The 26236-nt window shown below is 43.0% G+C and overlaps 1 protein-coding gene across 23 annotated transcripts in view; it reads right to left on the reverse strand.

The window, feature by feature from the left end:
* Positions 1-26236, reverse strand: part of nrxn1a (neurexin 1a) — a 616431-nt gene that overhangs the window by 285915 nt on the left and 304280 nt on the right. For all 23 annotated transcript variants that reach the window (XM_042306235.1, XM_042306230.1, XM_042306233.1 and 20 more), the window contains 5 exons: positions 25961-26104; positions 25511-25748; positions 25176-25366; positions 24225-24398; positions 12250-12369 (listed from right to left, as the gene is read on the reverse strand). In XM_042306235.1, the coding sequence (XP_042162169.1) occupies positions 12250-12369; positions 24225-24398; positions 25176-25366; positions 25511-25748; positions 25961-26104 (867 nt within the window). The remainder of the gene's footprint in view (positions 1-12249; positions 12370-24224; positions 24399-25175; positions 25367-25510; positions 25749-25960; positions 26105-26236) is intronic.

Consider the following 26236-nt stretch of genomic DNA (forward strand, 5'->3'; position numbering starts at 1 on the left):
CAGTCACTCACTCATTCAATCACTCATTCAGTCACGCATTCAGTCAGTCACTCATTCAGTCACTCATTCATTCAATCACTCATTCAGTCACTCATTCAGTCAGTCACTCATTCAGTCACGTAGTGCTGCTTAGTGTAGCAGAGAACACGCTTAAGATGTTCGGCTGACCCTAACGCTAACCCATAGGATAACCTTTTTGGTTGCAGGTAGAACCCTTTTGGCTTCCATGTAGAACCCTCTGTGTTAAGGTTTCAACATGGAACTTAAAAGGGTTCTTACTGGAACCATAAAGGGTTCTTCAAAAGGGTTTTCCTATGAGGACATTTTAGGTTTTAGTTATTTCTTCTAAGTGTACAACAAGAAGCTATGAAGATGAGTCATGGAGAGTGTGTTTGTGTCTGCACTCTATGCCTGTATGACTGTGTGTGTGTGTGTGTGTGTGTGTGTGTGTGTGTGTGTGTGTGTGTGTTTGATGTGAATACAGTTACATTAGGGGGAGATGGAATTGAAGTGAATGCACGACAAGCACTTAAGTACGTTTTTCGCATACATTTTAGGCACAATGCCATCTCAAAGCTAGCCCAAGCATTCAACAGACACACGCTGACCGAGTGACCGAGACCCCAATATTTCTCACACAAATAGATTTGTTTTGCAGCATTGTGTTTAAAGGGTCAATACTACTAACAGAGACAAGTTATTTCCCTCTGACATGACACACACACACACACACACACAAACACACACACACACACACACATAAACACACACACACACACACACACACAAACACACACACACGCACGCACGCTCACGTACACACACACTGTGTCTCCTTGGTCTCATGACTGGGTGTCCACTCATATTGATTGAGTCCTAACAAAGTGCCTAAATCTTTGTAAGACTCCCAAGAGAATAAAGTGTGTAAATCTGTGTCCGTGTGCTTGTGCTTTGGTGAAAGTCCTTTCCAATTCCATGAACTAGAAAATGTGCCATGAATGCTTCACTTTTCAGAGATGTGTTGGAGTCTGTTACAGCATAGTAAGTGTCTAAAGGTTGAGTGGAGTCAAGAGTCTTGGCTAGATCAGCTTCTGTCCTCGAGTGGAACTGGCACATTGCCTGCATTTGTCTGTACTCCCATTCATATACTGAACAAAAAAATAAACACAGCATGCAACAATTTAAATATTTTACTGAGTTACAGTTCATGTAAGGAAATCAGTCATTTGAAATTAATTCATTAGGCCCTAATCTATGGATTTCACATGACTGGGCAGGGGTGCAGCCATGGATGGGCCTAGAAGGGCGTAGGCCCATCCACTTGGGAGCCAGGACATTACGGATACAAATACTCCTCAGCTTCATCAGATGTCTGGGTTGCTGGTCTCAGACTATCTCGCAGGTGAAGAAGCCAGATGTGGAGGTCCTGGGCTGGCGTTGTTACAGTTGGTCTTAGCAGTATGCCAGTTGGACATACTGCCAAATTCTCTAAAACGATGTTGGAGGTGTCTTATTTTAGAGAAATTAACATTAAAATCTATGGCAACAGCTCTGGTGGATATTCCTGCAGTCAGAATTAGAATTGCACAATCCCTCAAAACTTGAGACATCTGTGGCATTGTGATACCGCACACTTTTATTTTCCCCAACACAAGGTGCACCTGTGTAATGATCAGGCTGTTTATTCAGCTTTTTGATATGCCACACCTGTCAGGTGAATGAATTATCTTGGCAAAGGAAAAATGTTCACTAACAAGGGCGTAAACGAATTTGTACTCAAAATTTTAGAGAAATAAGCTTTTTGTAGAGTTGGAATATTTCTGCGATCTTATATTTCAGCCCATGAAACATGGGACCAACACTTTACATGTTGCATTTATATTTTTGTTCAGTATATTTGACAAGCATGTAAGACACTTTTTCCCAGACTACATCAAGTTTTCTGTCATTTAACCTCTCTATACAGTCCTAACAGAAAGACAATGCACCACTATGTACTGTACATCCTAAACAATTACACAATCACCATCCAATCAGACGTCTGCTTATAGCGCCACTTACCCAGCAGGCCATGCAGAAAGACAATCCTCAAAAGGATAGAAAATAAAGGAAGGAACGAGACTTAGACATAGATAGGAAATAGACTGAGGGTGGTGGAGAGGAGAGAGCAGGGGAGGCCGAGGGCAGAGTCCCCCAACCACGCAACACAATCACCACTGTTGATACAATATTGACATGGCACTAATGGCCTTAGCTCTCAGGCTCACTGGGCGGTGTGGCGGGGGGGGGCCGGTGTATGTGTGTTAGAGGGGTAGCGAAGCGAGGCGGAGATCGCGTGGATGGTCTGGCCATACCCACTACCCAACCCTCTAGCCCCTTCACGACCCACTTTAGACTGAACAGCTAAACACACACACACACCGTCCGATTTGTCTGTATGTATTAAGCTCAGACACTTGACCACCGCAACACTTAACTCCCTCAGAAGGACTAGACTACACGGAAGCTTTAGTGACCTATACAGACACACACATCCATACATGCATGCACACACAGACAAAAAGTACACACACACACCACCTTTGAATAATTACAGTAGTACCAGCCTTTCCCCAAACTCATGTGGCCATCCTCAATTCTAATTGTGTAGTAATCAGTTACACAGTAGTAAAGAAGTCTATAGAGCAGACAGCTGCAGTAAACAGAGTTTGGTACAGGGTTTAAGCTTCTGCTCCGCCCCTCTTTCAGTGACCAGGTTAGAACAAGGCTGGTGGTTAGATCGTGCTCTCTGGGTGACATGGTGTGATAGCGACAGAAACAGCTAAAGGAAAAGCCACTCTCTCCTCAGTGACAGTGGAAAGGGTTTCATGGAAATTGGACTTCCTTTGGAGAGACTTAAAGTCATTACATGCAATCTCCCACCAGCGATGCACAGCATCCGAAACAGGCCTCACAATACAAGTGTCAATTAGGACCTTTTCATTGGCCAGGTTGTCCGATGAGTGGGTTGAAGACAAGAGAGAGGAGAAAGGGGAGAGGGAGTGCATCCCAAATGGCACCCTATTCCCTATAAAGTGCACTACTTTTGACTAGAACCCTATGGGATTTAGCCATAGAGGTTTGTGGGTAACCACATCACTGTACTTTTCTGGTTCTTTCTTTCCATGGTGAAAGACAGAGAAGAAGAGAGAGGAGACACTTATTCTTAATAGGCTGGCTCCCTGCTGATCTGTGTTCACCCAAATGGCACCCTATTCCCTACATACTGCACTACTTTTGACCATAGCCCTATGGGACTGGGTCAAATGTAGTGCACTGCATAATGAATAGGGTGCCATTTGGGACGTCTACTCTCTCTTTGTCGCTGTCCACCTCAGTGGAAGGAATGGAAAGCCATTTTACTGTGGCCTTGACCTCCAAATCTCCACTCTGCTGGGGTGACTCAAATGATGGGTTCTGGAGTGTCTGTGTGTGTGTGTGTGTGTGTGTGTGTGTGTGTGTGTGTGTGTGTGCAGAGTGAGGCTCCGAGTGTGCCAGCCAACCAGTCATCCCTCCCAACCAGTCAACTGAATTACTTCTCTATGGTAAAGCCTAGTTGCTCCTCGTTGGAAAACCCAGACTGTGAAATAAACTATTTCTGTCCACAGCAGGTGTCCCTCAGCATGATAACATAACGATGTGTTAGACTGAACGAAGGCTGTTATGACACTTATTTGACTTTGTTTCATATTAAACAAAGACGAGGTAACACTAGACACTTATGTAGCTTTCCTTCCGACATTTCCCAATCATCTTCCTTCTACCTTCTATTACTGAACTTGTACAATCTGGAAGACAGAAGAGCGGTAGCCTAGCAGTTAGAACATTGGGACAGTAACTGAAATGTCGCTGGTTCGAATCCCTGACTATGGGAAAAATCTGTTGATGTGCCCTTGAGCAAGACACTTAACCCTAAATGCTTCTGTAAGACACTGGATAAGAGCGTTTGCTAAATGCCTAAAATGTAAATGTAATGAGGACCTAATGGAGAGTGTAAGGTGTTAGAAATAGGCTCTATCTTTACCTCCAATGACTGGGCCAGACCCCCAAATGAGAACCTACCCCATGAGTTGTCTCCATGGCATTGGCCCCCTGTGTCTTCCTATCGATTCACACTACTGCACTTGTTAAAGTGAAGCGTTGATCATTTGCTGCATCCCAATTGGCATCCTTTTCCGTATGTAGTGCACTACGTGCTCTGGTCAAAAGTAGTGCAATATACAACGTATAGGGTGCCATTTAGAATACTCACACTCTGTGGCATGAGGCTGAGTTCCCATGTCTGATAGTGAAATGATGAGATGTTGCTATCACCACCAGATATTACATTATATTTCCCGCACCCCATGCTTTATGATTGACAGCTGCTCCACAAATATGTGTGTGTGTGTGAGTGTGTGTGTGTGTGTGTGTGTGTGTGTGTGCATGTGCTCATATGTTTTTGTGTGTGTGTGTGCTCATATGTGTGTGTGTGTGTGTGTGTGTGTGTGTGTGCATGTACCCATATATATGTGTTTGTGTGTGTGTGTGTGTGTGTGTGTGTGTGTGTATGTAGCATCATCATGCAGCACAACTCAGGATTGTGATTGGGATGGGGACCAGGGACTGTGAAATGGAGTTTCTCGCCGTCTCAACGAGGCAGGGTGCCCATGACGACCCACCAGGGAGATCTCAGAAATGGTGCCTAGTGCTGCACTCCTCGGATGAGTCCCAAATGGCACTCTATTCCTTTTATAGAGCATTACTTTTGACCAGTGCCTATTGGAATATCCTGTGGATCCTGGTCAAAAGCAGTGCACTAGAGAATAGGGTGCCATTTGGGACGCATATCTCCTTCTCTTCAAATACTTTTTGGCTTCATCGTAAAATGGCTGCTCTGCATCTCAGCTTACGCAAATGAACCTTGTAAAATGTTTAATTCCCATTGATATACTTCTATTGTTCTTTCATTCCTCTCTCTCTCTTTCACTCATTCACTCATTATATATTTCTTTCTCATTCTTTCTCTCTCTGATAATCATTTATTTGTAAGTCCATCCTCTACAGACTATCAACTAACTATCTGCTACTCCAAATCCTAGCTCTAACCCTAAACTTAACCCTTACCCTAACCCTAACCTTTTTTATGGCACGTGGACAAGTACAGGGAAATGCCTTTCTTCCATGCTCTAACCCCAATAATGCAGTAATCAATAACAGTGTAATACCAAAAATAACTTAAGGTAGAACAAAAAGACATGAGGAAGTACGTAACCATAGTACATACAGGGTCAGTTCCAGTTCCAGTGGAGTGAGAGGGGTAGATATGTACAGGGGTAAGGGGACTAGGCATCAGGATATATGATAAACAGAGTAGTAGCAGCGTATATGATGATTGTATATGGGTGTGTGTGTGTGTGTGTGTGTGTGTGTGTGTGTGTGTGTGTGTGTGTGTGTGTGTGTGTGTGTGTGTGTGTGTGTGTGTGTGTGTGTTAGTGTCAGTGTGCTTGAGTGTGTAGGGCCCTGTGAGTGTTTATGTGTGTGAGTCTGTGTGTGTGTTAGAGTGTCAGTGTGCTTGAGTGTGTAGGGCCCTGTGAGTGTTTATGTGTGTGAGTCTGTGTGTGTGTTAGAGTGTCAGTGTGCTTGAGTGTGTTGGGCCCCACAGACACGGTGCAAAACAAAACAAAAAGTTCATACAAAGGTAAATTCAGATAGTCCGTGTAGCATTCTGTTTGCGATTCAGTTAGATATTTAGCATCTAAATTGGGGATAGAAGCTGTTCAGGAGCCTTTTGGTGTCAGACTTGATGCACCAGTACCGCTTGCCGTGCAGAAGCAAAGAGAACAGTCTATGGCTTGGGTGGCTGGAGTTTTTAACGACTTTCAGGGCCTTCCTTTCCTAACCCTAGCCCTAAACTTAACCCTTAGGGTTAAAGGTTATTCTAAACCTAACCCTGACTCTAACCGTAACCTTAGCAAGCAGTAGCTTATCAACAGATACTTTGTTGATAGTCTGATCATCTGTAAAGCATCTATAGATGGACTAACAGAACTACCCCTCTTGCTCTTGAGATGCGTAAAATCCCCTCTCTCTCTCTCTCTCTCTCTCTCTCTCTCTGTGAAATGAAAAACACACATGCTCGCACACACACACACAATATACAGATAAGTCACGTTCTGTTGTGTGCGTGTCAATGGTGTGTGTGTGTGTGTGTGTGTGTGCGTACCAGTCAGGCCCAGAGAACACCTCCTCATTCACAACCCTGCCATAAAGTATAACTCTCAGACCAAAGACAGTGCTTAGGATGAAGAGGAATAGATGAATGAGCAGAAAGGGAGAGGGAAAGGAGAAAGAGCTTGGGAGAGGGAGATGGAGAGACAATGTTATAAAAGACTGAAATCGAGAGAGCAAGAAAACGAGAGGGAGATAACAGGAGAGATGTACGTTTTGTGCAAATTTGAATGACTGTCTGGGGTACAAATGTTTCACATCTCTTCTGACACGAGTATCCTTCTCATGTTTTATCATGGTGGTCAGTGGAAGAGTGGAGGAGCGAAGGAGAGGGGCGCGCCAACGCTGAAATCTATTAATGCTCTCTTCCCTGATAACAAAAGAGAGAAGCTTCTTATCTGGTCGGCAGCTGCATGGCAGGGAATACACACTGCTCAAAAGGGAACACTAAAATAACACATCCTAGATCTGAATGAATTAAATATTCTTATTAAATATTAAATATTAAATATTCTTATTAAATACTTTTTTCTTTACATAGTTGAATGTGCTGACAACAAAATCACACAAAAATGATCAATGGAAATCAAATGTATCAACCCATGGAGGTCTGGATTTGGAGTCACACTCAAAATTAAAGTGGAGAACCACACTACAGGCTGATCCAACTTTGATGTAATGTCCTTAAAACAAGTCAAAATGAGGCTCAGTAGTGTGTGTGGCCTCCACGTGCCTGTATGACCTCCCTACAACGCCTGGGCATGCTCCTGATGAGGTGGCAGATGGTCTCCTGAGGGATCTCCTCCCAGACCTGGACTAAAGCATCCGCCAACTCCTGGACAGTCTGTGGTGCAACGTGGCGTTGGTGGATGGAGCGAGACATGATGTCTCCTGAACCCTCCTGTCTCAGCCTCCAGTATTTATGCTGCAGTAGTTTATGTGTCAGGGGGCTAGGGTCAGTTTGTTATATCTGGAGTACTTCCTCTGTCCTATTCGGTGTCCTGTGTGAATTTAAGTGTGCTTTCTCTAATTATCTTTTTCTCTCTTTCTTTCTCTCTCTCGGAGGACCTGAGCCCTAGGACCATGCCCCAGGACTACCTGACATGATGACTCCTTGCTGTCCCCAGTCCACCTGGCCGTGCTGCTGCTCCAGTTTAAACTGTTCTGCCTTATTGCCTTATTATTATTCGACCATGCTGGTCATTTATGAACATTTGAACATCTTGGCCATGTTCTGTTATAATCTCCACCCGGCACAGCCAGAAGAGGACTGGCCACCCCACATAGCCTGGTTCCTCTCTAGGTTTCTTCCTAGGTTGTGGCCTTTCTAGGGAGTTTTTCCTAGCCACCGTGCTTCTACACCTGCATTGCTTGCTGTTTGGGGTTTTAGGCTGGGTTTCTGTACAGCACTTTGAGATATCAGCTGATGTACGAAGGGCTATATAAATACATTTGATTTGATGTCCTAGATGTGCTCAATTGGATTCAGGTTTGGGGAACGGGCGAGCCAGTCCATAGCATCAATGCCTTCCTCTTGCAGGAACTGCTGACACACTCCAGCCACATGAGGTCTAGCATTGTCTTGCATTAGGAGGAACCCAGGGCCAACCGCATCAGCATATGGTCTCACAAGGGGTCTGAGGATCTCATCTCGGTACCTAATGGCAGTCAGGCTACCTCTGGCGAGCACATGGAGGGCTGTGCGGCCCCCCCAAAGAAATGCCACCCCACACCATGATTGACCCACCGCCAAACCGGTCATGCTGGAGGATGTTGCAGGCAGCAGAACGTTCTCCACGGCATCTCCAGACTCTGTCCCGTCTGTCACGTGCTTAGTGTGAACCTGCTTTCATATGTGAAGTGCACAGGGCGCCAGTGGCGAATTTGCCAATCTTGGTGTTCTCTGGCAAATGCCAAACGTCCTGCACGGTGTTGGGCTGTAAGCCCAACCCCCACCTGTGGACGTCGGGCCCTCATTACCACCCTCATGGAGTCTGTTTCTGACCGTTTGAGCAGACACATGCACATTTGTGGCTTGCTGGAGGTCATTTTGCAGGGCTCTGGCAGTGCTCCTCCTACTCCTCCTTGCACAAAGGCGGAGGTAGCGGTCCTGCTGCTGGGTTGTTGCCCTCCTACGGCCTCCTCCACGTCTCCTGATGTACTGGCCTGTCTCCTGGTAGCGCCTCCATGCTCTGGACACTACGCTGACAGACACAGCAAACCTTCTTGCCACAGCTCGCATTGATGTGCCATCCTGGATGAGCTGCACTACCTGAGCCACTTGTGTGGGTTGTAGACTCCGTCTCATGCTACCACTAGAGTGAAAGCACCACCAGCATTCAAAAGTGACCAAAGCATCAGCCAGGAAGCATAGGAACTGAGAAGTGGTCTGTGGTCACCACCTGCAGAACCACTCCTTTATTGGGGGTGTCTTGCTAATTGCCTATAATTTCCACCTGTTGTCTATTCCATTTGCACAACAGCATGTGACATTTATTGTCAATCAGTGTTGCTTCCTAAGTGGACAGTTTGATTTAACAGAAGTGTGATTGACTTGGAATTATATTGTGTTGTTAAAGTGTTCCCTTTTTTTTAGCAGTGTATTACCATCTATGCTGCCCTGCTCCTCCCTCATTTGTGTGTCGTCTACAGTACAGCCCTAGCTCCATCCACAGAGTGCCGCCTCACTCCATCCCTCACTTACTTTTGTATTGTCTTCCTCCCTCCCTTGATCTCTATCCCTCCAATCTCTTTCTATCTCTCTCTCTCTTTTTTTCTCTCTCTCTCTCTTTCTCTCTCTCTCTCTCTCTCTTTTACTAAAGTGCTGTTCAGCAGTTTCCTCCATTCGCCCATTACAGTGGAAACCACCACAGAGGAAATAATAAACACTGCACACTCTCCCCTTGTGCCTCGTGCATATTTTGCATAAGACAGCAGGCTATTTGGCAGAATTATTACAAGCATTCCCACATTCTCCCAGTATTGCCGTCCCCTTCTCTCTAGGGCTTATCATTAATAAGACAACATCCCCCCTTTCTCCTCATTCTCTAGTGATGCATTCCAAATGTCACCCCATTCCCTATATAGTGCACTAGTTTTGAGAAACCTTGATGAAAAGTAGTGCACTAGGGAATAGGGTGCCATTTGAGATGCAGTAACAGTCTTTAATATGAGTAAGCACCTTCCCAAATGTCCATTCAGTCACGCCTCATAGCTCTCACCTCATAATACATGTTATGTTCTTTTGACATGTTGTGTAATGCCACATCAAATCTACTGGTGGGAGAAATGAAAGAGTGAAACAATCCAAAGCAGCAATGAGCTGCGTCCAGGCCACCAGGCCTCTATTGCTGTCAGGTAAATTCCTGCTGAGTCCTCCTGGCCTCTATTGCTGTCAGTTAAATTGCTGCTGTGTCCTCCAGGCCTCTATTGCTGTCAGGTAAAGTGCTGCACACAGTGGATAACAATAATATAATAATTGCCAATGAGTTGTCAAACGCAGCATGTACAAGTATAGGACAGAAGTGTTCTCATTTATAGTGTCAGAGTCCACATGGAAAATAATAACTTATAATGAAAACAGAGGGGTTCTCATGTACTTTAGTACTAAAGTGACAGTACGGGAGAAGAAAATGGTTTCCAATGTTCCAAATGGACTTGTTCATTGTTGCCACCCTGACGATGACAACACTTACCTTTAGTCAACTCTTCTGGCACAAAGGCTACTCAGTCAAGATACAATATATATGTATGCAATGTGGAATTTATAGCAAGCCTTTAGTGAAGGCAGACTTGAAGTGTGTTTTGCGTGGGTGTACAACAAAATATGTCAAAACGGACAAAATACAGTCCTATATAGGTTGCAGTGTACATTACAGTACGCATGTATGTACATATGCAGGATCTTAATTTACTATTTGTACCATTTTAAAAGGCTTTCCACTTTGACATTTCAGACTTGATTTTCCCTTGTAAAAAATGTACCAACCCCGACAAAAATCTCCATGAATTATAATCCACATAATAATGCACATTTCCTGATGCTGAATGATTATTTTCCTGGTGTAGCAAACTGGCTCAAATGAAGATCCTACCTCTGTATGGCTAAGATCCACCTCTCTTGGAGGGAGGCACAAATGTGTACAATATGTCACCAAGGACAGGAATAAATTGAGGTAGTTCATTGAGTGTCTGTATCAATGACTCAATGGGGACAGACAAGATGATGTAATGAAGTACAAAGAAAGCAGCTGACATGTGTTCCAAATATCTAGTTCCGATGGGCCACTGTATGTGTTAATGTTGGTAATGACAGTTCTGTAGCACTAAACATGTCTGAATGACCATCTGTTTATACATGGGCGTGTGTGTATACATACAGTACCAGTCAAAACCTAGGACACACCTACTCATTCAAGAGTTTTTCTTTATTTTTTACTATTTCCTACATTGAAAAATTAATAATGAAGACATTAAAACTATGAATGTAGGAACCAAAAAAGAGTGAAACAAATCAGAATATATTTTATATTTGAGATTCTTCAAAGTAGCCACCCTTTGCCTTGATGACAGTGTTGTGCATTCTCTCAACCAGCTTCACCTGGAATGCTGAAGCACTTGTTGGCGGCTTTTCCTTTACTCTGCGGTCCAACTCATCCCAAACCATCTCAATCGGTTGGAGGCCAGGTCATCTGATGCAGCACTCCATCGCTCTCCTTCTTGGTCAAATAACCCTTACACAGCCTGGAGGTGTTTTGGGTCATTGTCCTGTTGAAAAACAAATGATAGTCCCACCAAGCGCAAGATGGGATGGCGTATCACTGCAGAGTGCTGTGGTAGCTATGCTGGTTAGGTGAGCCTTGAATTCTAAATAAATCACTGACAGTGTCACCAGCAAAGCACACACAGTCACACCTCTTCCTTCATACTTCATTGTGGGAACCACACATGCGGAGAGCATCCGTTCACGTACTCTGCGTTTCACAGATTTCTAATGTCCATTGCTTGTGTTTCTTGGCCCAAGTCTCTTCTTCTTATTAGTGTCCTTTAGTAGTTTCTTTGCAGCAATTCGACCATGAAGGCCTGAGTCACGCAGTCTCCTCCGAACAGTTGATGTTGAGATGTGTCTGTTACTTGAACTTTATGAAGCATTCTTTTGGGCTGCAATTTCTGAGGCTGGTAACTCTAATGAACTTATCCTCTGCAGCAGAGGTAACTCTGGGTGTTCCTTTCCTGTGGCGGTCCTCATGAGAGACAGTTTCATCATAGCGCTTTATGGTTTTTGCAACTGCACTTGAAGAAACGTTCAAAGTTCTTCACATTTTCCGGATTGACTGACCTTCATGTCTTAAAACAATGATGGACTGTTGTTTCTCTTTGCTTATTTGAGCTGTTCTTCTCATAATATAGACTTTATATTTTACCAAATAGTGCTATCTTCTGTATACCACCCCTACCTTGTCACAACACAACTGATTGGCTCAAACGCATTAAGAAGGAAAGAAATTCGACAAATGAACTTTTAACAAGGCACACCTGTTAATTGAAATGCATTGCAGGTGACTACCTCATGAAGCTGGTTGAGAGAATGCAAAGAGTGTGCACAGCTGTCATCAAGACAAAGGGTGGCTACTTTGAAGTATATCAAATATCAAATATATTTGTATTTTTTAACACTTTTTTGGTTACTACATGATTCCATATGTGTTATTTGATATAGAAAATAGTACATATAAAGAAAAACCCTGTCATGAGTAACCTTTTGACTGTTACTGTACATAGGGGTAGATGTGTGTGCAATACAGATAGATATACATTAGAAGGGTGTGTATAGGTGTGCAGTCACTTTGGTTACTAATTGGACATATTATTATATTATATACTTATTAAGTAGATTGGTTGTAAGGGTGCGTGTCGACGAGTGTGTGAGCACATAGACAGGGGGGTACAGCTGTGTGTACCGTACACACAAACAGGGGGAAAGAATGACGTGTGTCTTACCGTCGTTGCAGAGTGGCCCTCCGAAAGAAGTCATGCTACAATCACAGCTGAAACCCTCCCACTGCTGCAGACACACACCCTGGTTTGCACACGAGTCCTCCTGGCACGTTGTACTGGGGCCTGTGCACAGGGAGGGAGGGAGAGAGGGAGGGAGGGGGAGTAAGGAAGGGGAGGGAGGGATTACTTAAAATATGTGATCAGATTTGACCAAATGTATGTGTATATGTGATGAGAGAATTAAACAAGTAAATACGATTAAAAGCATAATCCAACATCATTCTTGTAATCCACTTACCCACATACAGTATGAAACACATTTTACATACTGACAAATGACATACTGAGACAAACATACTTCTCTCTCTGTCCCTCTATTCCCCCCTCTCTCTCACTCTCTCTTGCTCCCTCACACACTAACACTCTACACAGAAAAACATTACACACAGAAACATGACACTCACTCACACACACACACACACACACACACACACACACACACACACACACACACACACACACACACACACACACACACACACACACACACACACACACACACACACACACACACACACACACACACACAGAAAGACAAACACACGTACTTATACAGAGACACGGAAAACACTAATTGAACAGTCAACCAGTGAGTTTTTTAAGACAGGTTTAAATAATATTTATGTTGCATTTACAGAGATTGTCTTTTGTTTTATTGAGTTTAAGGTATTCTTGCTTATTTATCCACATAGTTATTATGTTCTTACAGCCTCAGAACTGTTTTTAGGAAAGAACCAACATTATTATGAGAAAGGGAAACCATAGCAACACATTTGATTGTTTCTTGAGTCAAAAAGAAAGAGCACCGCAGGTGAAATGTAGTAAAAGGAAAGTAGCCGGTGCGTCCAATCAGAAAACCATTCAGACGTTTCCATCAGGTCCTGAGTGATGAGATATATGTTTCTGTTCGTGCATTTTTTTACATGGCAAGAGAAATCTAACACAGAGGGTAATGTAAAATCAGAACTAAAGTCTCACGTAATTGGTCAGCTGCTTGATTAGGTTCTGGATCCATACATGTAAAGAGAATAGATGCTAAAACGAGGAGCGGCACGAGAACAAGGAGTTCTCCTTTGCAAGTTACGGGCTGAATGTTCCCTCCCATTTCGAAATTGAGAAAGATGCTAACACCTGCGACATTGTGATTTCTCCAAATAACCAGTGATGAAAAAACCTCATACCGGAGCTACTGCTGCTTGTCAGCCTACACATCCAGACAGATTCTACAGTACCAGTTAGGGTTAATTAGATCAGTCCACAGTTTTATTTACCTTTATTTTACTAGGCAAGTCAGTTAAGAACAAATTCTTATTTTCAATGACGGCCTAGGAAGAGTGGGTTCACTGCCTGTTCAGGGGCAGAATGACAGATTTGTACCTTGTCAGGTCAGGGATATGAACTTGCAACCTTTTGGTTACTAGTCCAATGCTCTAACCACTAGGCTACTCTGCCACCCCGTAGGTAGATAAAGTGGTAAGTAAGACAGGATCTGAGACAATCTGAGGTCTGTCTCTTGTGGAGGGTCTAAAAATTTCAGTCGTCTTTAGTAATGCAAAAAAAAAAGGTAAAGATCATCATCAGCAGCTATAAGCATTGAACAACAATGTCACAGACACCGTTCATAGCCTCTGCCTGTCAATACTGTAGGTCTGTCTCTGTCTTTACCTCTGTCTGTATGTATGTCAGTCTGTCTGTCTGTTTGTCTATACACTTGTCTGTCTATACCTCTGTCTGTGTGTCTATACGCTTGTCTGTCTATACCTATGTCTGTCTGTCTGTCTGTCTGTCTGTCTGTCTGTCTGTCTGTCTGTCTGTCTGTCTGTCTGTCTGTCTGTCTGTCTGTCTGTCTGTCTGTCTGTCTGTCTGTCTGTACACCTGTCTGTCTATACCTCTGTCTGTGTGTCTGTATGTCCGTCTGTCTGCCTGTCTGTCTGTCTGTCTGTACCACTGTCTGTCTGTCTGTCTGTCTGTCCGTCCGTCTGTCTGTCCGTCTGTTTGTCTATATGCTTGTCTGTCTATACCTCTGTCTGTCTATACCTCTGTCTGTCTATACTGTCTCTGTCTGTCTATACCTCTGTCTGTCTGTACTGTCTCTCTGTCTGTCTGTCTGTCTGTCTGTCTGTCTGTCTGTCTGTCTGTCTGTCTGTCTGTCTGTCTGTCTGTCTGTCTGTCTGTCTGTCTGTCTGTCTGTCTGTCTGTCTGTCTGTCTGTCTGTCTGTCTATACCTCTGTCTGTCTATACCTCTGTCTGTCTATACCTCTGTCTGTCTATACTGTCTCTGTCTGTGTGTCTGTATGTCTGTCTGTCTGTCTGCCTGTCTGTCTGTCTGTCTGTACCACTGTCTCTCTGTCTGTCTGTCTGTCCGTCCGTCTGTCTGTCCGTCTGTTTGTCTATATGCTTGTCTGTCTATACCTCTGTCTGTCTATACCTCTGTCTGTCTATACCTCTGTCTGTCTATACCTCTGTCTGTCTGTTTGTCTATACGCTTGTCTGTCTGTCTGTCTGTCTGTCTGTCTGTCTGTCTGTCTGTCTGTCTGTCTGTCTGTCTGTCTGTCTGTCTGTCTGTCTGTCTGTCTGTCTGTCTGTCTGTCTGTCTGTCTGTCTATACCTCTGTCTGTGTGTCTGTATGTCCGTCTGTCTGTCCGTCTGTCTGTATGTTTGTCTGTCCGTCTGTTTGTCTATACGCTTGTCTGTCTATACCTCTGTCTGTCTGTCTGTCTGTCTGTCTGTCTGTCTGTCTGTCTGTCTGTCTGTCTGTCTGTCTGTCTGTCTGTCTGTCTGTCTGTCTGTCTGTCTGTCTGTCTGTATGTGTCTGCCTGTCTTTCTATACTGTCTGTCTGTCTGTCTGTCTGTCTGTCTGTCTGTCTGTCTGTCTGTCTGTCTGTCTGTCTGTCTGTCTGTCTGTCTGTCTGTCTGTCTGCTATGTCATCTGTCTGCCAGGCTTGTTAGTCAGTCTGCTTTGTAGTCTGTCAGCCATGTCAGTCAGCCCCTCTGTAGGCTGTGCTAATGGGAGTGTTAATGCCAGTGGAATGACACAGGGTTAGTATGGATGTTAAACAGAGTTATGTAGCATGGTTCAGTTTGTTATGCTGAGATTATGAATGAGATTATCTTGGATAATGATACATGTTGTTACAATGGTGATTATGGTGAATTACAAATGATATATGACTATTAGTTAATGCACTACTACATATTTCAGTTCTCAAAAGTGTGAAGTTTATAACCTTTTACTTTGTCCCATAATGCTATAGTATATTAGGCCGACAGTATCTTATTGCACATTTTGTGTCACTTTTATTCGTTTTAGTGGTTGTGGAAGTAGTGACTAGTTGTAATGATTAGTGTTCAGTTTAAATATGGTTATTTATTCATTTATTTATTCAATAAAAAATGGTTATTCTTATGAATGATGCTTTGTGAATTAACACTTATGTCCATGTTTTCATCCTACTGCCCCATATACAACATCAATAAATACTGAATAAAACAAATATAGTATTGAAATAATAGTATTTACACTGATAAGAAAAGTACAATTTGACACACTTCACACAGGTAACAACGATTGCTGTCTTACAAACATGAGGTAGCTACAGTAAGACCCCATCTATTTTGATTCAAAATTGCACAATGATATAAGTATTTGGTGCAATTCCATGCATACAGTGGGCAACATGTATATGTTGTTAGGAAGACTATGAGCCATGCAATAAAATAATGGTGTATAAAATGTATACCATACGTGACAAAATAGACATGAGTGCAGTGAATACAATAAACTATAGTGAGTACAACATAAGTGACTGTAAGATGATAACAAGAGACCCATAGGCTGTCATACAAGATTGTGGTGGGAGTCCACTTCCGAATCGTCCCCTAGACCCTATGCCCTATGCACTTGTGGAAATCCGGGAGTATTTCATTGGTATAGAAAACTTGGTGAAACTTCCAACTAGCCTATCAGAGGGCAAGGTGGAGCTATTTACATGTTGCTAGCATTTGTCAAATCCTTTCAGAGGTATAGGATCTAGGGGTCGGTTTAGGATTGGACAGGTGAGTGAGCCTTGTATTCCATATGGGGCTGAAGCCCATTCCTTATGACATGGGAGTGATGTAACACCCTGAGTTGAGTTGGAGGGGTGAGGATGTGAAGAGAGATGGAAGTGGTGGTTGTGGAGGGGTGGCTGTGGAGGGGTGAGGATATGAAGAGAGGTGGAAGTGATGGTTATGGAGGGGTGAGGATGTGAAGAGAGGTGGAAGTGATGGTTATGGAGGGTGAGGATGTGAAGAGAGATGGAAGTGGTGGTTGTGGAGGGGTGAGGATGTGAAGAGAGGTGGAAGTGATGGTTATGGAGAGGTGGCTGTGGAGGGGTGAGGATATGAAGAGAGGTGGAAGTGATGGTTATGGAGGGGTGAGGATGTGAAGAGAGATGGAAGTGGTGGTTGTGGAGGGGTGAGGATGTGAAGAGAGGTGGAAGTGGTGGTTGTGGAGAGGTGGCTGTGGAGGGGTGAGGATATGAAGAGAGGTGGAAGTGATGGTTATGGAGGGGTGAGGATGTGAAGAGAGATGGAAGTGGTGGTTATGGAGGGGTGAGGATGTGAAGAGAGGTGGAAGTGGTGGTTATGGAGGGGTGAGGATGTGAAGAGAGATGGAAGTGGTGGTTATGGAGGGGTGAGGATGTGAAGAGAGATGGAAGTGGTGGTTATGGAGAGGTGGGTGAGGATGTGAAGAGAGATGGAAGTGGTGGTTATGGAGGGGTGAGGATGTGAAGAGAGATGGAAGTGGTGGTTGTGGAGGGGTGAGTCAGTGAAGAGAGGTGGAAGTGGTGGTTGTGGAGAGGTGGTTGTGGAGGGGTGAGGATATGAAGAGAGATGGAAGTGATGGTTATGGAGGGGTGAGGATGTGAAGAGAGATGGAAGTGGTGGTTGTGGAGGGGTGAGGATATGAAGAGAGGTGGAAGTGGTGGTTATGGAGGGGTGAGGATATGAAGAGATGGAAGTGGTGGTTGTGGAGGGGTGAGGATATGAAGAGAGGTGGAAGTGGTGGTTATGGAGGGGTGAGGATGTGAAGAGAGATGGAAGTGGTGGTTGTGGAGGGGTGAGGATATGAAGAGAGGTGGAAGTGGTGGTTATGGAGGGGTGAGGATGTGAAGAGAGATGGAAGTGGTGGTTATGGAGGGGTGAGGATGTGAAGAGAGATGGAAGTGGTGGTTGTGGAGAGGTGGTTGTGGAGGGCTGAGGATATGAAGAGAGGTGGAAGTGGTGGTTATGGAGGGGTGAGGATGTGAAAGAGATGGAAGTGGTGGTTATGGAGAGGTGAGGATATGAAGAGAGATGGAAGTGGTGGTTATGGAGGGGTGAGGATATGAAGAGAGGTGGAAGTGGTGGTTATGGAGGGGTGAGGATGTGAAGAGAGATGGAAGTGGTGGTTGTGGAGAGGTGAGGATATGAAGAGAGATGGAAGTGGTGGTTGTGGAGAGGTGGTTGTGGAGGGCTGAGGATATGAAGAGGTGGTTGTGGAGGGGTGAGGATATGAAGAGAGGTGGAAGTGGTGGTTATGGAGGGGTGAGGATGTGAAGAGAGGTGGAAGTGGTGGTTATGGAGGGGTGAGGATGTGAAGAGAGATGGAAGTGGTGGTTGTGGAGGGGTGAGGATATGAAGAGAGGTGGAAGTGGTGGTTGTGGAGAGGTGAGGATGTGAAGAGAGATGGAAGTGGTGGTTGTGGAGGGGTGAGGATGTGAAGAGAGGTGGAAGTGGTGGTTATGGAGGGGGTGTGGGGTTGGGGTTTGGGGTTTGTGGACGGTTGGGGCGGTCTGTATCAAACAAACAGAAGCTATCTACCTTGCAAGTCAGCTTTCATCAATGAAACTTGATCAAGTCAGCGAAACAATAAGGAAAGGAAAAGGCAAAATATACCAGATGTTAGTAAAGCACTGAAATGTTTTCAGAGATTGTATTAACAGAGAGAAACAGATAGAGACAGGAGAAGATGGAGAGATGACAGAGAGACAAAGTAACAAACAAGTCAAGTAAGTCCTGTAGGAGGAAGCAGAAAGGAGAGAATGTGCTGAATGATTTAGCGAAACACTTTCGTCGAGAAATAGCCTTGAATGAATTCAGAAATATAAAAGAGAGGAGAATAAAAGCAAGAGAATGTCTGGTCATTACAAGTGGATACGTTTTAATGGTTCTTTGAGGTGAAGGAAGTGGCGGAAATGTACTTTTAGTAGAAATACAATCACATGTTCGGTAATGTATTATTGCTATGTGATTGGATTGCTGTATATATAAAAGTACCACGTATGTAGAATGTATATGTAAAGTGTGATATATAAACTGTATGTATATGTAAAGTGTGATATATAAACTGTATGTATATGTAGCAAAAAAGCTGCAGAAACAAAAACATATATGTGTGTGCTCTGAAGAGAGGTGTGGTGGGGGAGTTTTAATACTCAAATAAAATACAAACTATAATAATACAACAACATATATGTGTGTGCTCTGAAGAGAGGTGTGGTGGGGGAGTTTTAATACTCAAATAAAATACAAACTATAATAATTCAACAACATATATGTGTGTGCTCTGAAGAGAGGTGTGGTGGGGGAGGTTTAATACTCAAATAAAATACAAACTATAATAATACAACAACATATATGTGTGTGCTCTGAAGAGAGGTGTGGTGGGGGAGGTTTAATACTCAAATAAAATACAAACTATAATAATACAACAACATATATGTGTGTGCTCTGAAGAGAGGTGGGGTGGGGGAGGTTTAATACTCAAATAAAATACAAACTATAATAATACAACAACTGGAAATCACATACTGTCCTTTCTTGTTTTATTTCTTTACTTACCTATTGTTCACCTAACACCTTTTTTGCACTATTGGTTAGAGCCTGTAAGTAATCATTTCACTGTAAGGTCTACTACACATGTTCTATTCGGCACACGTGACAAATAAACTTTGATTTGATTTAGTCATTCAGACCTACACGGAGTTGTTCCACTATGTGTCTATTCCTATTGTGTATCTTCCTTTGGAAGCTTGAATAACTGTATTATCCTGTACTCTGCTGCAGACAAGTATAACTGTTGGGTCTAATCCAGAATGCTGATTGGTTAAAACCGCATTCCAGCCGGTGTCTAGTCCACAAGTCACCACCGGCTAAATCTATAATGTTAAAATGCCTATTTACTATGTTCCATCTGACTGTGCAATCCACTGTCTCATCAGCCCAGCCAGGCAATTTATAAAATTGATCTTCACTATAAAATGCATCTAGACATTTTCTCACATTTCTTTTAGACAAGCATTTCATTTACAACAGCAGGAGATTTGTATAAACCTTGTTGTTTGTCTCTCCAACATTTGCAACATTGTTTCAATATTCTAATTCGATCTCCAGATGTCCCATAGTAATGAACGTGTCAGGATTCGGGATGAGAGACAGGAAGGCAGCATTTCTCTGCCTGTCGAAATCATGAATCAGCATAATTTTTATGGATATATGCAAAGAACTAGCATTAGAAAACAGGTCAAACGGAACGAAGTGCAGCTAGTTTGCGGTCTTTATAGCTTCAGTTTGAAGTGAGTGTGTTAGCTGTGTTGTTGGCTAGCTCCTCTGAACAAGTGTCCTGATGAGAGAGCACATTTTCTACGCCAGGCGAAATTGCGCCTCATTAGCTCATCGCTATGGATGTATCCAAATAAATGTCACTAGAAAACAGATTAAACAAATGCATCTACTTTGCTGTTATTCTGGCTGCACTGTTTGACGTGACTGTAAGTTATTTAGCTGTAATTGGTGAGCTAGCAAACAAGGGATAAGAACGCTGGCAGCCAGTATGGCAATGGAACATTTAGAACACATGACTAGGTCGTGTCCATAGACACAGAACAAAAAGACTGAACAACTGGGTCGCATCTGTGGCAACCGAACCAATAGAACAAACGACCAGCCGGCTTGGGTAGCAACCTTGGATTTGTGTGTCGGGACTATATCTTGTGGAAGGATGAAATAGTATGAATAAATTATTCAAAATAACGTTTTGAATGAAAATATGTAAATCATTGTTTGAATATGTCCGCAACCCGGTTTGCCAACAACACCTGTTTCAATATAACCTCCAAACACCGGCTTCTCAGGTATTTTCACTTAAGTATTATCCTGTACTCTGCTGCAGAATATTATACCTGTATTATCCTGTACTCTGCTGCAGAATATTATACCTGTATTATCCTGTACTCTGTTGCAGAATATTATACCTGTATTATCCTGTACTCTGCTGCAGAATGTTATACCTGTATTATCCTGTACTCTGTTGCAGAATATTATACCTCTATTATCCTGTACTCTGTTGCAGAATATTATACCTGTATTATCCTGTACTCTGCTGCAGAATATTATACCTCTATTATCCTGTACTCTGCTGCAGAATATTATACCTGTATTATCCTGTACTCTGCTGCAGAATATTATACCTGTATTATCCTGTACTCTGCTGCAGAATATTATACCTGTATTATCCTGTACTCTGCTGCAGAATATTATACCTGTATTATCCTGTACTCTGCTGCAGAATATTATACCTGTATTATCCTGTACTCTGTTGCAGAATATTATACCTGTATTATCCTGTACTCTGCTGCAGAATATTATACCTGTATTATCCTGTACTCTGCTGCAGAATATTATACCTGTATTATCCTGTACTCTGCTGCAGAATATTATACCTGTATTATCCTGTACTCTGCTGCAGAATATTATACCTGTATTATCCTGTATTATCCTACTCTGCTGCAGAATATTATACCTGTATTATCCTGTACTCTGCTGCAGAATATTATACCTGTATTATCCTGTACTCTGCTGCAGAATATTATACCTGTATTATCCTGTACTCTGCTGCAGAATATTATACCTGTATTATCCTGTACTCTGCTGCAGAATATTATACCTGTATTATCCTGTACTCTGCTGCAGAATATTATACCTGTATTATCCTGTACTCTGCTGCAGAATATTATACCTGTATTATCCTGTACTCTGCTGCAGAATATTATACCTGTATTATCCTGTACTCTGCAGAATATTATACCTGTATTATCCTGTACTCTGCTGCAGAATATTATACCTGTATTATCCTGTACTCTGCTGCAGAATATTATACCTGTATTATCCTGTACTCTGCTGCAGAATATTATACCTCTATTATCCTGTACTCTGCTGCAGAATATTATACCTGTATTATCCTGTACTCTGCTGCAGAATATTATACCTGTATTATCCTGTACTCTGCTGCAGAATATTATACCTGTATTATCCTGTACTCTGTTGCAGAATATTATACCTGTATTATCCTATACTCTGCTGCAGAATGTTATACCTGTATTATCCTGTACTCTGCTGCAGAATGTTATACCTGTATTATCCTGTACTCTGCTGCAGAATATTATACCTGTATTATCCTGTACTCTGCTGCAGAATATTATACCTGTATTATCCTGTACTCTGCTGCAGAATATTATACCTGTATTATCCTGTACTCTGCTGCAGAATATTAGACCTGTATTATCCTGTACTCTGTTGCAGAATATTATACCTGTATTATCCTGTACTCTGCTGCAGAATATTATACCTGTATTATCCTGTACTCTGCTGCAGAATATTATACCTCTATTATCCTGTACTCTGCTGCAGAATATTATACCTCTATTATCCTGTACTCTGCTGCAGAATATTATACCTGTATTATCCTGTACTCTGTTGCAGAATATTATACCTGTATTATCCTGTACTCTGTTGCAGAATATTATACCTGTATTATCCTGTACTCTGTTGCAGAATATTATACCTGTATTATCCTGTACTCTGTTGCAGAATATTATACCTGTATTATCCTGTACTCTGCTGCAGAATATTATACCTGTATTATCCTGTACTCTGCTGCAGAATATTATACCTGTATTATCCTGTACTCTGCTGCAGAATATTATACCTGTATTATCCTGTACTCTGCTGCAGAATATTATACCTGTATTATCCTGTACTCTGCTGCAGAATATTATACCTGTATTATCCTGTACTCTGCTGCAGAATATTATACCTGTATTATCCTGTACTCTGCTGCAGAATATTATACCTGTATTATCCTGTACTCTGCTGCAGAATATTATACCTGTATTATCCTGTACTCTGCTGCAGAATATTATACCTCTATTATCCTGTACTCTGCTGCAGAATATTATACCTGTATTATCCTGTACTCTGCTGCAGAATGTTATACCTGTATTATCCTGTACTCTGCTGCAGAATATTATACCTGTATTATCCTGTACTCTGTTGCAGAATATTATACCTGTATTATCCTGTACTCTGCTGCAGAATATTATACCTCTATTATCCTGTACTCTGTTGCAGAATATTATACCTCTATTATCCTGTATTATTATTATCTGTTGCAGTTCTGTGGAACAGATTCCTAAGCTACCCGAGTTTACTGGGTACAAAAAAACAACGATGACGTTAAAACAGGGAGAGACAAAAATCATAGCATTGTCCTTACATACATAGAAAAATAGAACAGGGAAAGAGTGGAGGAGGATGATATTTTGAAATGTGAAATGAAAACCAAAGTGAGAAGGACGTTGACAAATACATCAAATATTGACTTTGAAAGTGGTGCAAACACAATGCTAACGCTGTGTCCCAAATGGCACCCTATTCACTATATAGTGTAATTCATTTTACCAGAGCCTTATGGGGCCTGATCAAATGTAGTATACTATACAGGGGTTAGGGAGTTATTTGGAATGCAGACGAAGGTCAAATTATATTCATTTATGCAACAAAATTCTCATCCATAATTCAAGAGGATTGCTCCTGGCAAACACTCAGACTAAGCATGCAAGGAACACAGTGTGTGTGTGTGTGTGTGTGTGTGTGTGTGTGGTGTGTGGTGGGGGGTGTATGGAGCAGGGCAGAGCAGTGCAGTAGAATGGGATAACACTAACAATACAAATGTTGTTAGCGACAGTAATCTGATTATCCTGTAGCCAAAAGAATCCGAACTGACGAGGGTAGAGGACTGGCAGCTTTTGATGTATTCTAACAGCCTACCAACAGACTTGATGGATGTTAACATGGTAGATGATGTGCCAAAGGGTGTTGATATTGTTGCTTCGGTGTGTGGGTCGGTGTACATGACCGTGTTGGTGTCTCTGTGTGTGTGTGGCGGGGGGGGCGTACAGGTGAGCAGACACCTGGACTGTGGGAAAAGTGTTCACATCATTGAGAAGTAAATGAAAGGTCTGTTAATGAGTTAGGTGAGGAGGATGATGGGAAAGAGCGTGAAGTTGTGAAGAAAGGCCAGAGGTAACAGCATCAGGGAAAGTGTGTTTCTGGTGTGTGGGAAGAAAATGGTTCTTTCATAGCCACTTCAATTGAGAAAGTTTGTTGATAGTATGACCATCTGTAGATGATCTACATCCAAATAATGTGTGACCAAAATATATTCCCCTTTAGAAGGCTGGAGGATTTTAGAATGTGTAATACACTTTATTTCAGGCAAGTTATTGTCTACGTTTCCTCAATTTGTAACCAGCAAAGATGCCTTGCAGAAGTCTTCTTAGAGGAGAGATCACCGATGTCAAATCAAATTGCAAAAAACCCTCAAGTTGATTGTCTGTATTTTAAAACCATGTGTGGTCCAGGGCACAGAAAATAAACATGACTGAGAGGAAAACATTCACAATGTCACAGTAGCAACAACTTTGACTATGATTTGATTTGATTATTATCAAATCACTTAATGTTATCAATTCATTTCCACCCATAACAGAAAGAAGAGGTCGGGCTACTCTAGTGTGTGTGTGTGTGTGTGTGTGTGTGTGTGTGTGTGTGTTTACCTTCGCAGCCTCTCTCTATCTGGCCCACACATGCCAGGGCGTCCGACATCAGGTCCGGGAGGCGTCCGTTCAGGTCCACCGATGCTAGGCAACCCTGGAAGCCCTCCTTGGCGTGCACCAGCTTGGGAAGCTCCTTGTACGTCTCTTTGGCCACGCCACCAATATACAGGTCACCTGTGAAGGACAGGGTAGGAAAAAGATGAAGGATAGTGGCCTGTCAGGGAACCCAATCTCCAAGCAAGCAGCAGATAGGCAACAGTGGTGCTCTCTCACTGAAACCTTATATTTTTCATAGGAATGTAGAGGATTAAGTAAGTACATAGGAGGGGGCATACGAATGGACAGGAAGGGTTAATATATCACTGATGAGGTGATAACTGGTGTCTATAATACAACCAGCATTACTTCTACTATTCAGAATGACAACGGTAAAGAACAGAAATATTGATGCGTTGCTGTTCAGTAGAACACAGTGAACTAGTGTGGAATCACTGACCCCTGGTGGAGAATATTAGCTAATGATATAAACTGTATACACTGTACAGGCACAGTGCTATGTTTCTAGTCTAGAACTGAGAATATGCCTTAAAGTATGCCTCTGTTCCCGGATTTAAAAAATATATATATATTTATCCGGGAACAGAGGCATACTTTAAGGCATATTCTCAGTTCTAGACTAGAAACATAGCACTGTGCCTGTACAGTATATAGTGATGGGCCTTGTGATACAGTAATTCCATTGATAGATAACTTCATAGTTCAATGTAACATTGATTTTACTCTCCTCTGATCTTCTTTAAAAAACATCCACTAACCCTGTCAAACAGCAGACCAGTAACAGTCAATTGGCTCCTCTGAGACACTGTACCCCAACGTAATATCAATAGTGCCAACCTCCGTCAGAGTATAAAGTATGTTGAGAACATAAACCCCCAGCCCCAGAAAGCCTACCCTTCAGGTCCAGGTTCTTGGCTCCCATGGTGGTCTGGGTGGTGATCTTGGTGTCGATCTTGACGGTGTGGAGGTTGTTAGTGTCTCGTGAGATCATGACGTTGTGCCAGTGGTTGTCATTCAGGGGCTTGTTGGAGTTGCCCTTGATCAGGTGAGCTCCGTTCCCCAGGTCTGATACGTAGTGCAGGTAGCTGGAAAAAGGCATTTGCATGAATAATGATGCAGACACACACTCGTGCACACCTGCGTACACACACTCCAAAATCACAAACACACACAACCCGCCCAATCCTTCAATATGAATGACTAACCTACAGTATGTCTTGACAACCTACCCCTTGACCAGCTCGACCACAATGAAGTCGTTTCCATCCCCGCTGTTGAACAGTATGAGTCCATCTGACGAGGTGGTCTTGAACTGGAAGAACAGGTGCATAGAGTAGTAGGCCTGCAGGGTGGTCAGAGCCAAATAGCTCGACCGTGACTTGAACGTGACCGGATCAGCAATGATGTTCTTGAAGCCGATCATGGCGTTGAGCTCGCAGTAGTCAATGTCACCGTTCTTACACAGGTCTACAGGAAAAATAGAATAGATACTGTAAGTATATTTTTTTGTCTCATACACACCTCTGGGGTTAAGGGCACAACATTATTAGTATTAGTGATCCGACACAAGAAAACCTCCAGTAGCCAGTTCAGTCCCACTTTTTCCAACAGCCAGCCCAGGACATGGACCGTTGACCTTCCAGTTACTGGTCCACCTCTCTAACCTCTGGGCTACCTACCTATATAGGCCATGCCGTTGAAGGAGAGGCTCTGGAGGTGGCCTATGAAGTTGGAAGGCACCATGGACATGAATCGTTTCTCCGTCACGATACCCGTCTCAATGTTGTGAAACTCCAACTGGGTGTGGTCACCTGCCATTTGACCTTTTGATTGACAGAAGGGAGGGTGAGAGGGGGGAGACATGGGTGGAGGGAGGTCATTCATGTCTCCAGCAGGACACATGCCACTCTCACCTCCTAAAGGTCTGGAGCCACACTTGTCCACGAGTAGAAAGG

Source organism: Oncorhynchus tshawytscha, linkage group LG25, assembly GCF_018296145.1.
Source record: "Oncorhynchus tshawytscha isolate Ot180627B linkage group LG25, Otsh_v2.0, whole genome shotgun sequence".
Taxonomy (NCBI): domain Eukaryota; kingdom Metazoa; phylum Chordata; class Actinopteri; order Salmoniformes; family Salmonidae; genus Oncorhynchus; species Oncorhynchus tshawytscha.